The sequence below is a fragment of the Euprymna scolopes genome, chromosome 32, assembly GCF_053919585.1.
Source record: "Euprymna scolopes isolate OS-2025 chromosome 32, ASM5391958v1, whole genome shotgun sequence".
NCBI lineage: Eukaryota > Metazoa > Mollusca > Cephalopoda > Sepiida > Sepiolidae > Euprymna > Euprymna scolopes.
This window is the reverse complement of record NC_136513.1, coordinates 95,642,281-95,655,646: the sequence shown is the minus strand read 5'-3', so window position 1 is coordinate 95,655,646 and position 13,366 is coordinate 95,642,281. Positions and strand designations below refer to the sequence as shown.

General features: G+C 33.8%; 1 protein-coding gene across 4 annotated transcripts in view; it reads left to right on the top strand.

Moving 5' to 3' along the window:
- Nucleotides 1-13,366, top strand: part of LOC145256511 (uncharacterized) — a 137,878-nt gene that overhangs the window by 88,698 nt on the left and 35,814 nt on the right. For 3 of the 4 annotated variants that reach the window (XM_080115486.1, XM_080115487.1, XM_080115488.1), the window contains exons 6-9: nucleotides 4,220-4,324; nucleotides 8,641-8,788; nucleotides 12,034-12,198; nucleotides 12,935-13,002. In XM_080115486.1, the coding sequence (XP_079971612.1) occupies nucleotides 4,220-4,324; nucleotides 8,641-8,788; nucleotides 12,034-12,198; nucleotides 12,935-13,002 (486 nt within the window). The remainder of the gene's footprint in view (nucleotides 1-4,219; nucleotides 4,325-8,640; nucleotides 8,789-12,033; nucleotides 12,199-12,934; nucleotides 13,003-13,366) is intronic. The other variant, XM_080115489.1, reaches the window with a different exon arrangement.

Below are 13,366 nucleotides of genomic sequence, written 5' to 3'. Positions count from 1 at the left end.
CCTGCTTTTGACAAAAAAAAACAATCATCCGCATGTAGGATCTTTGATTTAATTCAAGTCGAGGGTTATCTCTTATTTGTCATGCTGAATTGGTTGCACAATTCTTCCACATTAAAACAAACTTGATGATTCGATAAATTCTATTTTTAGTTGTTTTTCAACTGGATCATTTTCTGGAATTTTTTTAAATTTGTACAAATTTCACCATGACCTGCAAGTACATAATGTTTTCACCTGGAATGTGTTGGTTTAAAAGATCACCGATGTAAACAAGTTGTCAAGTTTGCTATATTACATTTCCATTGATTAATTGAAGGTTGCGTGTGATTGGGCTAATGTATATTCTTTCTGATTATGAGATCTATCATGTCAAATTCAAATCTGATTAAATCTGTTATATTTAATTGAAAACCAATAATGTTAGAAAATGAAACCTGGAATTTCCCTCTCCAGCTATGAATAAAATACTGACTTTTCTTCAATTAAGAATTTATAATAACAAATTTTATTTTTCACCATTTTCCTTTTTGTTTTCATTTGATTTTGGAATTGTTTCTTTTTATTTTCCTTTTTCTTTTTCCACTTCCATTATTTTCCCTCTCCCATTATATTTCCTTTTTTTTTTCCTCTCCCATTATATTTCCTTTTTTTTTTCCTCTCCCATTATATTTCCTTTTTTTTTTCCTCTCCCATTATATTTCCTTTTTTTTTCCCTCTCCCATTATATTTCCTTTTTTTTTCCTCTCCCATTATATTTCCTTTTTTTTTCCTCTCCCATTATATTTCCTTTTTTTTTTCCTCTCCCATTATATTTCCTTTTTTTTTTCCTCTCCCATTATATTTCCTTTTTTTTTTCCTCTCCCATTATATTTCCTTTTTTTTTTCCTCTCCCATTATATTTCCTTTTTTTTTTCCTCTCCCATTATATTTCCTTTTTTTTTCCTCTCCCATTATATTTCCTTTTTTTTTCCTCTCCCATTATATTTCCTTTTTTTTTCCTCCCCCATTATATTTCCTTTTTTTTTCCTCTCCCATTATATTTCCTTTTTTTTTCCTCTCCCATTATATTTCCTTTTTTTTTCCTCTCCCATTATATTTCCTTTTTTTTTCCTCTCCCATTATATTTCCTTTTTTTTTCCTCTCCCATTATATTTCCTTTTTTTTTCCTCTCCCATTATATTTCCTTTTTTTTTTCCTCTCCAAATATATTTCCTTTTTTTTTCCTCTCCCATTATATTTCCTTTTTTTTTCCTCTCCCATTATATTTCCTTTTTTTTTCCTCTCCCATTATATTTCCTTTTTTTTTCCTCTCTCCCGTCATCCTTTTTTGTTTTTCTCTCCGGTCATCCTTTTTTGTTTTTCTCTCCGGTCATCCTTTTTTGTTTTTCTCTCCGGTCATCCTTTTTTGTTTTTCTCTCCGGTCATCCTTTTTTGTTTTTCTCTCCGGTCATCCTTTTTTGTTTTTCTCTCCGGTCATCCTTTTTTGTTTTTCTCTCCGGTCATCCTTTTTTGTTTTTCTCTCCGGTCATCCTTTTTTGTTTTTCTCTCCGGTCATCCTTTTTTGTTTTTCTCTCCGGTCATCCTTTTTTGTTTTTCTCTCCGGTCATCCTTTTTTGTTTTTCTCTCCGGTCATCCTTTTTTGTTTTTCTCTCCGGTCATCCTTTTTTGTTTTTCTCTCCGGTCATCCTTTTTTGTTTTTCTCTCCGGTCATCCTTTTTTGTTTTTCTCTCCGGTCATCCTTTTTTGTTTTTCTCTCCGGTCATCCTTTTTTGTTTTTCTCTCCGGTCATCCTTTTTTGTTTTTCTCTCCGGTCATCCTTTTTTGTTTTTCTCTCCGGTCATCCTTTTTTGTTTTTCTGTCCCGTCATCCTTTTTTGTTTTTCTGTCCCGTCATCCTTTTTTGTTTTTCTGTCCCGTCATCCTTTTTTGTTTTTCTGTCCCGTCATCCTTTTTTGTTTTTCTGTCCCGTCATCCTTTTTTGTTTTTCTGTCCCGTCATCCTTTTTTGTTTTTCTGTCCCGTCATCCTTTTTTGTTTTTCTGTCCCGTCATCCTTTTTTGTTTTTCTGTCCCGTCATCCTTTTTTGTTTTTCTGTCCCGTCATCCTTTTTTGTTTTTCTGTCCCGTCATCCTTTTTTGTTTTTCTGTCCCGTCATCCTTTTTTGTTTTTCTGTCCCGTCATCCTTTTTTGTTTTTCTGTCCCGTCATCCTTTTTTGTTTTTCTGTCCCGTCATCCTTTTTTGTTTTTCTGTCCCGTCATCCTTTTTTGTTTTTCTGTCCCGTCATCCTTTTTTGTTTTTCTCTCCCGTCATCCTTTTTTGTTTTTCTGTCCCGTCATCCTTTTTTGTTTTTCTCTCCCGTCATCCTTTTTTGTTTTTCTCTCCCGTCATCCTTTTTTGTTTTTCTCTCCCGTCATCCTTTTTTGTTTTTCTCTCCCGTCATCCTTTTTTGTTTTTCTCTCCCGTCATCCTTTTTTGTTTTTCTCTCCCGTCATCCTTTTTTGTTTTTCTCTCCCGTCATCCTTTTTTGTTTTTCTCTCCCGTCATCCTTTTTTGTTTTTCTCTCCCGTCATCCTTTTTTGTTTTTCTCTCCCGTCATCCTTTTTTGTTTTTCTCTCCCGTCATCCTTTTTTGTTTTTCTCTCCCGTCATCCTTTTTTGTTTTTCTCTCCCGTCATCCTTTTTTGTTTTTCTCTCCCGTCATCCTTTTTTGTTTTTCTCTCCCGTCATCCTTTTTTGTTTTTCTCTCCCGTCATCCTTTTTTGTTTCTCTCTCCCGTCATCCTTTTTTGTTTCTCTCTCCCGTCATCCTTTTTTGTTTCTCTCTCCCGTCATCCTTTTTTGTTTCTCTCTCCCGTCATCCTTTTTTGTTTCTCTCTCCCGTCATCCTTTTTTGTTTCTCTCTCCCGTCATCCTTTTTTGTTTCTCTCTCCCGTCATCCTTTTTTGTTTCTCTCTCCCGTCATCCTTTTTTGTTTCTCTCTCCCGTCATCCTTTTTTGTTTCTCTCTCCCGTCATCCTTTTTTGTTTCTCTCTCCCGTCATCCTTTTTTGTTTCTCTCTCCCGTCATCCTTTTTTGTTTCTCTCTCCCGTCATCCTTTTTTGTTTCTCTCTCCCGTCATCCTTTTTTGTTTCTCTCTCCCGTCATCCTTTTTTTGTTTCTCTCTCCCGTCATCCTTTTTTTGTTTCTCTCTCCCGTCATCCTTTTTTTGTTTCTCTCTCCCGTCATCCTTTTTTTGTTTCTCTCTCCCGTCATCCTTTTTTTGTTTCTCTCTCCCGTCATCCTTTTTTTGTTTCTCTCTCCCGTCATCCTTTTTTTGTTTCTCTCTCCCGTCATCCTTTTTTTGTTTCTCTCTCCCGTCATCCTTTTTTTGTTTCTCTCTCCCGTCATCCTTTTTTTGTTTCTCTCTCCCGTCATCCTTTTTTTGTTTCTCTCTCCCGTCAACCTTTTTTTGTTTCTCTCTCCCGTCAACCTTTTTTTGTTTCTCTCTCCCGTCATCCTTTTTTTGTTTCTCTCTCCCGTCATCCTTTTTTTGTTTCTCTCTCCCGTCATCCTTTTTTGTTTCTCTCTCCCGTCATCCTTTTTTTGTTTCTCTCTCCCGTCATCCTTTTTTTGTTTCTCTCTCCCGTCATCCTTTTTTTGTTTCTCTCTCCCGTCATCCTTTTTTTGTTTCTCTCTCCCGTCATCCTTTTTTTGTTTCTCTCTCCCGTCATCCTTTTTTTGTTTCTCTCTCCCGTCATCCTTTTTTTGTTTCTCTCTCCCGTCATCCTTTTTTTGTTTCTCTCTCCCGTCATCCTTTTTTTGTTTCTCTCTCCCGTCATCCTTTTTATTCTTCCTCCATGCTTATGTAGTTCATTATTCATTCTGCCACTTACGTCAGAAAAAAGTTTTTTATAACCAAACTAAAATGTTTGCCGTTGTTCCAACCACAACAATTTGTTTTTTTTTTTTGTTTTTTTTTACAATATTATTAAAAAATTTAACAAATCTTTATTTTAAGTATTGAATCATGTTCATATTTTCACTAGTGTTCTATTCTACGACATGTTCCCCACTTCCTTCTGCTGGAATTCTTTTCCTTTATTTAGCTATTACCTATCCTTCGCCCTCCCCCCCTCCTTCTACTTTGAGTATATCTACTTTTTTTGTTACCTTGTTGAAATGTTGAATTGCATTCTGGATATTTTTTCTTTCTGATGCTTCATTTTAAGTATTTACAATACAGAATCTTGTCCTCCAGATTACAAAGGATAAAGAAAGAAAAAAGACAGAAAGATCTACAAAGAAAGCAGAAAGCGGCAGAAAATAGAAAACATTTAGCAAACGTCAGGTAAGAAAGTAGCCTCATAACCCCCCCCCCTCTTTATTTTTTTACCTTTTATGGTAAATCGTGACTATTTTATAGTTCTGAATTTTTAAGATGAGGATTGATTATTCTTATTTCAATTCTTCATCTTACTGCATTCATCTTGCGTTATTTTCACAACGTTTCAGTCGATGTAACCTTCAAGTGTGTCCTGTTGAATTTGGAGGAATCTGCACAGAATTTCAAATGAAACCCTTTATTTAATCCACATGAATAGATTGTTCTTATTCTGTCAGCCATGATTGAGTAGAAGTTTTAAGTAATTTGCAATTGTATTTGTAGTATTACCCACACAAAGAATTGAACCTATCAACATTCTTGCAGATCCATGGCATAGTGGATAACATATTTGGTAAAATTCAGTTGTAAGTTACCCTCTTCTGAGGGTTGAAGGTCAGTCGTCAGTGCTGGTGATACATTTTAAGCATTCTTTTTCTCAATATTACATGCAAAATATTAAATGGATTTTAAATGGAAATGATTCCTTGCCACTTGATATTTAACAGAAGCAACATATAACCATTTATGCCTATACAGGATTTGTCTTGTGTTCATCTCTAACCATAAACTTTTAAACGTGTGTGTGTGTATACGGACGGAACTTCAAATGGAACCCTTTGCTTACTTCAAGGGGGTAGCATGTTTTCATTTTGTCAGCCATGACTGGATAGAGGTCCTAAGTAATTCACAATTGATTTTTTTGTTATCCATACTAAGAATTGAATCTTCAACCTTCAGGAGAAAATCTCTTTTACAATTTTTTACAATTTCTTTAATCATTTAAGATGAAAACAGTCTGAAGAATCCAAATGATTAGATGGATTATATTATTTTGCATTAAAGGGCCCAGCCGAAAAGGATTATACAAGTTTAATTATATATATACTAGCAGATGTATCCAGCGTTGCCTGGTATTAAACTTAACGTTAAATTCCTTTAAAATAAATAAATAAATAAAACAGACCTGTGCATGCAAGATTTTGAAACAGTTCACTTGTAAGTAAACAAAAAAATTTACTCTTGCTGAGATCGAAACCAAAACCTAAAGAGAGTGAGTCAAATATGATAACCATTAGGCCAGCTTGTCACAATCTTGAAATGTTTTCAAACCTACTTATTCTTAACATAAGGAAGCTGTCGTGTCAATGATTTGTGAAGCAGTTGACAGATAAAAATGCAATATTCAATTTTGACCTCTTGGCCCCCCCCCCTTTTTTTCCAGATGAAAACTAAATTTTTCCACATGTCTGAATACCCTATATACCAAATTTCAAGTCTGTAGATCAAAAATTTCTTGAGTATATAGGTTGAGAAGTGTCCTCACATACACACACATTCTCACCTTTATAGATAAGTGTGTGAAACCAGTTTCTTTAAAGCAGGATGCCCTTCCTAATGCCAACGATTTTATGATCGACACTAAGTGGATCACCAACCACAGTTAACAATCCTTACTCAATAGTATGAGCCAGCTCTTCTGGTGACTAACACTCACTAATCCCATACTTTGTAACGGGCATCTGTATGCATTTCACGAAGATACATCTGACCAGGATCTATCTCGCACATGCCCTCTGTGTAGGCTGTCATTTGGTGTGGGACTGCTTATTGAATATTCAGTTAACCCTTTGTGACCTAAATTATGATGTAGATGATTAACAAAAATATTTATTAATTTTAGTTTAAAAGGTAATGATACTATGATTTTCTTCAAAGTGGAAAAATTTTGAAATTCAATAGTTAAACTACCATTGATATTTTTTGCATTTCATAAACTTACCTTGATTATTATCCATTATGCTTGAAAAAAAGTGTTTGGCAAACAAAATCTTCCACTATCGGAGACGGATGGTGACATACTGACGGTTACAATCTGGAGGTATATGGCATCTACCCAGATACTGAACTAATACGTACAAGGCGTTTGAATCGATTCCCACTTTATTTATGCTATATTCATTTTTTACAACTGAACAAATTGGTTTAACCAGGTCATAAAAGGTTAACCTCCATCTGAATTTCGATTCTCTATCTACCACCTGCAGTAATAGTGTGTGTGTGTGTGTGTGTGTGCTTTATGTATACAGCATAATCACATTGATACACCGATCTCGTCGGATCACTGAAGTTAAGCAACATTAGGCCTGGTCAGCACTAAAATGCGTGACCATTTGGAAATTCCAGGTGCTGTGCTCATCTTAGCGTGGCTTCCAGTCATCTTGGACCTCTCCTTGCCACTGGGCGCGAGCTGTGCCGATTCAGGAGAGGTGTGGTTGATAATTGTGCAACCCATACCTCACAATTCACCTGTGCAGCTAACCTTACAGGCGGTATCCACTGTCTCTTGAGACTGAACGGTCGCATCGATCAAAATATATAAACAAGAATAGGTTTAAAGTTCCTAAAATTGCCTTCAAAAACTTTTGGTATAACAAATATAAGTGTTAAGTGATAATCAGTTTTAAGTGACTGTCTTCTCGAGGTTGAAGGTTCAATCCTCGTGAGCAACACTAGTGTTATAATTATGAATTAAGACTTCTGCTTGGGTATAGCTGTAAGAACAAAAGCAAGCTATTACATGGATTGAACAAAGTTTTGTACAAATTCCTAAATTTGAGAAGTCTGGCTTAAAGGTCAGAGGTTACATCAGCCAAAACATTGTGAGAATAACGTCCTAGAGAAAAGTCGAATGATCCAAATAGAAATAATATGCATATATCAAAGCTTTACGTTGTGACTGAAACAGTCTCATTTGCAAGTTATTTTTTTTATTTTTTTTATTTTTTTTTTTTTTTTTCTTCTTCTTTCTCTTGAAGTGGTGACTAGAATAATAAAGTGCTTACCATTGGGCATTTTTTTTTTTTTTTTTTTTTTTGACCAATCTTTCAAAGCACATTACGGAGTGAAAAATGTCTTTTCAACCATTTTTTTTTTTTTTTTTTTTTTTTTTTAATAAAATGAGCAATGTCAAAATTAGAACCTATCAAGATAATAAAACAATATTTTATTTTTTTACAAAGATTGTTTAAAAAAAACATCTGAAGAATTTTGAATGTGCATACTTTTTAAAAAGGGAAAATCAGAATGAAATAAGAGCTAAATAATATCAAACCTAAATTTCCAAATTTTTTTTTTGAACTTTTGATACGAAAATGTGGAACTTACCTTTTGAGTGAGGCACACGAAAAACTTAAATTATTTTTCAGTTTCTAATTTTATCGTTTCCTCCCTCTGTTTTTTTAATCACTTTGAACTTCACTTTGTTTATTGATGGCCTCTCTTAAAAGAAATGATCCAAAGCTTGTTTCTGTTTATTTTTAAATATGTTCCATCAGCCACCCGAGGAGAGCAGAATCTTTGTCACTCGTATCTTTAATATCCTGTAAAATTTTTGTGTATGCAGAGACAAAAAAAAAAAAAAACTCCTATCACATTTCGTGTGCTGAAATTTTTATAAGCAGTTTTTGTATCTTGAGGTTCCACTGTCATTACAAAGATATTATTTTAAAATTGGTACCTATCACGATGATAAAAGTCACGATGATAAAAGTCACGATGATAAAAGGCTCAATATACTAGATAGATCAATTAAAGAAACAAGAACATTTTTTTTTTTTTTTTTAATGGTAAGAAATTTTATTTATAAATTGATTCTCTAGAATTTATTTTGAACTGACTTTTTTAATTTCATTATATCCCAATCGCTCATCGGATTACAATGATTATACGTTTTGGACCTTATGGAGTACAATTTGATCGAATTGATTGACTTTTTTTCATTTTGCGATAATCCCTTCACACCAAGAATTGTATTTTCTTCACTGTATCTAAATATTTTTTTTTTTTTTTCACACTTGAATTCTAAATTCTTCCTTTGGCTTCACAAATTATTATTTCAATTGATTTGACTAGTTAATTAATTTGCTAATGGATTAATTTTTTTTTTTTTTTTTTTGTTGTTTATCTGTTCTATTGAAAATGCCTTTTGGAAAGAGTCTTATATTTTTTTTATATTTTCAAATTTATGCTAATCAGTGATGCAATGTTTATCCTCTGATGCAAACAGCTTATCTTTGAAAATACATGGGTTAAAGATTTTATAATTTCTTTAGAATTTTTGATGGATTATTAAATATTGTAATTTATCCAATGTTTATTTTCATTAATTATTCTTGTTTACATATAAATGCATAAATATTAAAAAAAAAAAAAAAAAAGTGTAACATTTTTTTTTTTTTTTTTTTTTCTAAGATTTCATCTTTTTTTTTTTTCTTTTGCAGAGTGGTTCAGAAAAATCTTGTCTTTGTTGTGGGTCTTTCACAGAGATTGGCAGAACCAGACGTACTGAGAAAGCATGAATATTTTGGAAAATTTGGAAAGATTCACAAAGTAGTTATAAACCAAAGTACATCATATGCAGGAGCACAGGTAGTTATAATACGCCATTTTTTTTTTTTTTAATCCAAGCTAGAAGCCACTCTTAATGGGATTCATAAAATGAAGAACGGTCATTAAAGGATGAAGAATTATTACTTGGATGGACTAAATTTGATTATTTTCACAAAAATAACACTTGACTAACTACAACCACTATCAACAATTTTCCTCACTGTCAAAATCTAAACAGATTCCATGAACCGTTTCTTTCCCAGAACTACCCACCTGTGGAACATTGTTCCAGTGGCCTGCTTTCCAGCTGATTACAATATGGTAGCCTTCAAGTTCAATGTAAACAAATTCTTGTTGAGCCATCCCCTTAAATAATCCAAATTCTACCCAATCTTCACCATTAACGATTAATACACTACCACCTTACATTCATTAACCTTTATTCTCGAGTGGCTTCTGGGCTTTGATAAATGGTTACTCCCTTATGGGGGGGGGGGCTCTGTTCTGAAAGAAAATTTAAGGATTACAATTTCTACAAGTCTCCGTTCTCCAGTGTTTATTATAACATTTTATTTTAAGTACATCTCAAATTCTAAATATTTTGTCAGATAAGCCCAAAAAGTTTATTTCTGAATTCATCTTAAAACTTCTGGTACTTGTCCAAAATAATACCAAAAATTGAATTTCAACTGAAAGCAATGTTATCTACTTGTCATGTTGAAATGGTAACACATTAATATATTACAAAAAACGTTTATTTTCATGGTCCAGCAATCTACCATTTTATTATTTTGAAATGTAACTTAAACAAGGGAAGTAACTCATAGTTTGGAATCTGTTTTATGTAAAACTTGCAATTTTCTTTGAAGACAATTTTTGGTTATAGTCAGCTAACATACTTCCTAATTTCTGACATAACGCTCCAGAAACGGTGACAGGGCAATTCAGTTCCTCCACTTTTTCTTTCAAGCTTTCTACCGCTCCAGAAGATATTTCACTACTGATGCAATTCTCTATCTATATAAAAGCCAAGTACGTCCAAGGATGGAATACTGTTGCCATATCTGGGCAGGAGCTGCTAAAAACAGCCTATCCTGCCTTGACAGAGTACAAAATAGACTTTGTGGCTTAGTGGGGGATGCCCTTTTCTCTACCCTGCAACCTCTCTCCCACAGAAGAGACGTTGCGAGCCTATCCTTGTTTTATCGTTATTTCCATGGCAGGTGCTCGTCTGAACTCCAATCTCTGGTCCCCCCTCGCCAATCTTTCACGAAAAACACCCGTCTAGCTGAATCCACTGTGAAAAATTTTCCCCACTCTATATCTGTGCCTAAATCAAAACGCGGATTCCATGAACAAAGCTTCTTTCTTAGAACTGCACGCCTGTGGAACTCTGTTCTCTGTTCCGTCTGCCTACTTCCCTCCGGACTGCAACTTGGATGTGTTAAAGTCCAATGTTAACAAATTCCTAATGAACCGCCCCCTTAATTAAACACTTCATCAAATCTCCACACTAACGTAATGTACTTGCAATAACCCTTATCCCTGAGTGGCTTCCGGGCCTTAATAAGTGGTGATCACTGTGTACAAAAACAAAAAAAAAAGCCTATGCATGTACTCTTCCCCCTACACCCATTACATTTTTTCCAATTGTTCATTGAAAAGTTTTTTGGTCTTAATTTAATTAAGAATTATTGAAATTAGTTTTTTTATTAATTATTAAAAACTTAGTTTTTTTTTTTTTTTTTTTTTTTTTTTATTTAAGCAATGACCTATATAATAAAGACTAATTGTTATTTTATCTGGAACTAATTTGCCTTAATAGTGCTATGCCGGAAGTTAAGAAATATGTTAGCTGATTATAACCCCAATTTTCATTAATAATTACTTTTTGTAATTCTTGGATATGTTGCTAATTTCGACATGACAATCAGGTACATAACATTGCTTTTAGTTGAAATTCAAAGTTTTTGTTATTCTGGACAAGCACCAAGCTTTATTATTCTCATGCTATTTATATTCTGTTCTCTATCTCTAAAGCCAAAATGAATCAGATTGTAATTATTTTGGTCCCCTCGATTTATCGGAGAAGGACCTATGTTTTAAGTGACGTCCGTTAGTCCGGACTATTGCCAGATAACCGTCCATTAGTTTTTCCTGAAATTTTTGCCACAAATCCTATTTCATTAAATAGATGTGCACAGTAAAAAAAAATATTTGTCTTGCAAAAATTCCTGTTGCACCCCAGGGGCTCAAAAGATAAAAAAAAAAATGACCAAAAATGACACATTTTGCCTCATAACTTTTGATCCATCCATTAGATTTTTTTTTTTTAAACTTGGCCAAAATGTGGAGCCCATTGTTCTTAATTCTGGTTTGTGTCCCCCAGGGACTTTCAGTGGCTAAAAATTGTGGCTCTTTTCATATTTCTCAACAAAAACTTGATATGTCTGACTATATAGAGGTTTTTCACGGTGTTCAACTCAAATATACATGTGTTAAGGCCTGAAACTACATCGTTATTCATTTACACTGGGATTCAGCGTCCCTAGTGGCTCAAAAAAAGTCAAAAATGACCAAAAATGATGCTTTTTGTCGCATAGCATTTGATTCATCTGTTAGATTTTCCTGAAATTGGCCAAAATGTGGGGGCTATTGATAATATAAATTCAGTATGGGTGACCCTGGCAAAAGTTCTGGTTCGCATCCCTCTTGGACCTTTAGGGCTAAAAAAACATGCCGTTTTGGAGCTCTTTTTTTTTTTTCATATTACTCAAGAACTTAATATGTGGGTCTATATAGTTTTCCATGATGCTGAATTCAAATATACATATCTTAAGACGTGAAACTGCATCATTTGTCCATTTTCACTGGGATTTGGCATTCCCACGAGCTCAAAAGGGATCAAAATTGCAAAAAATAACACTTTTCACCCCCATAACTTGTGCCCCATCCATTAGATTTTTCTGAAACTTGGCGAAAATTTGAAGGCAATGTTGGCCCTTCACACTTCTCACATTCATCATTTCTTCACTATTTTTTCGTGGCGTCATCTCACACGCAGTACCAGAAGGGGACCACGCACGGGTGGCTTATCCCTTTGCTTTCTCTTTCTCTTATGAGCATTTCGAATTGATGTTTTGGTATTCACAAGATTTTTTGCTTGTTTGTATGTTTCATCTTTAAAATTTTTATTTTTGAAACCAAAAGGAATTTGGTTTGAAGTATTTCCTCTCCTCCCTTTTGTTTTTCTCACTCTCTACTGACACTTTTTCTCTTTCCAGGGTCCAAGTGCAAGTGCTTACGTGACCTACAACAAATCAGAAGACGCTCTTAAAGCAATCTTAGCCGTCAATAATGTCCATGTCGATGGGCGGACATTGAAAGCATCACTGGGTACGACAAAATATTGTAGTCATTTTCTGAAAGGGGCTCAATGTCCAAAATCAGTAAGTACTTTTATACCTCCATCTCGCTTTTTTTTTTTTTTTTTTTTTTGTAACAGATTTTTATTTACCTTAAAGTACTGAAAGCCTACATACTTTGAATATTAACTAACAATTTTTCTGGTCAAAATGTTTTAATGAAAATAACTTGTATATATGTCATTCACGAGACAGTATACATCATGCTGGGTACTGTTATAAAAGATCAGATCCATACATCAAATTTGGAAAACTCAAAAGTTGAAATTACGTCCAAATTTCAATTGTGGCCGAACATGTCAAGGTCATACAAATGCTGGACTTTATTGGCTACATCATGGGCCAAGTAGTGTGTCTCTAATGAAGAGAAAGTTATTGCCAAAAATATGACTTTCACCTTTGACCTAAATCCTCAAATTGCATCTAAATTAGACCATAGCCAATATTTTAATTTTGTAAAAAAATTAAAAAAAAAAAAAAAAAAAAAACCTTTAGATTCAGACAAAACTGAAAATTATCTTTGTCTAGGAGTTTTACTTCACTGATCGAAGATGAAGTGTAGCATCAGAACAGATACTACACTTTCGTTGTAGCCAAAAATTCTTTCCAATCTAAAAGGAGATGGAGGTTTTGACATTAGATGAAAATAAGGGTCCTTTTTCAACGTTGTTTTCTGCTTCTTTTTTAAAAAAAATTTATGTTTTTACACTACCAACTTTCTGTCTTTCCCTACTGAATCTTATTGAATATTCTTTTCTAGGATTGTATGTATTTGCATGAATTAGGGGAAGAAGCTGCAAGTTTTACAAAAGAAGAAATGCAAATGGGGTAAGTAGGCATCATTGTTAATGTTAATCCTGCAATTTTTTTTCCCATGTTAATGGGAGTTTTTTTGTTTTTTTTTCTCTAGATAGGGACTGTTTTTGTATGTCCAAACACGCTCTATCATGCATACTAAATTTTAAATAATCCCATGTTTTGTTTGTTATATGCGAGAAAGAGAGAGGGAAGAAGATTAGTGTTGTGATAATTAATTGGGAATGGGGGAGGGGCATAACTTTTGGGGGGTATCAGAATTGGAAAAAAATATGGCTATTTTCCGATGTCAAAAACGATTCCTTTAATTACCTTTCTTAATTTGATTTTGTTTTAAGCAAAATCTTTCATTACTGGTAATAATGATAAATTATAA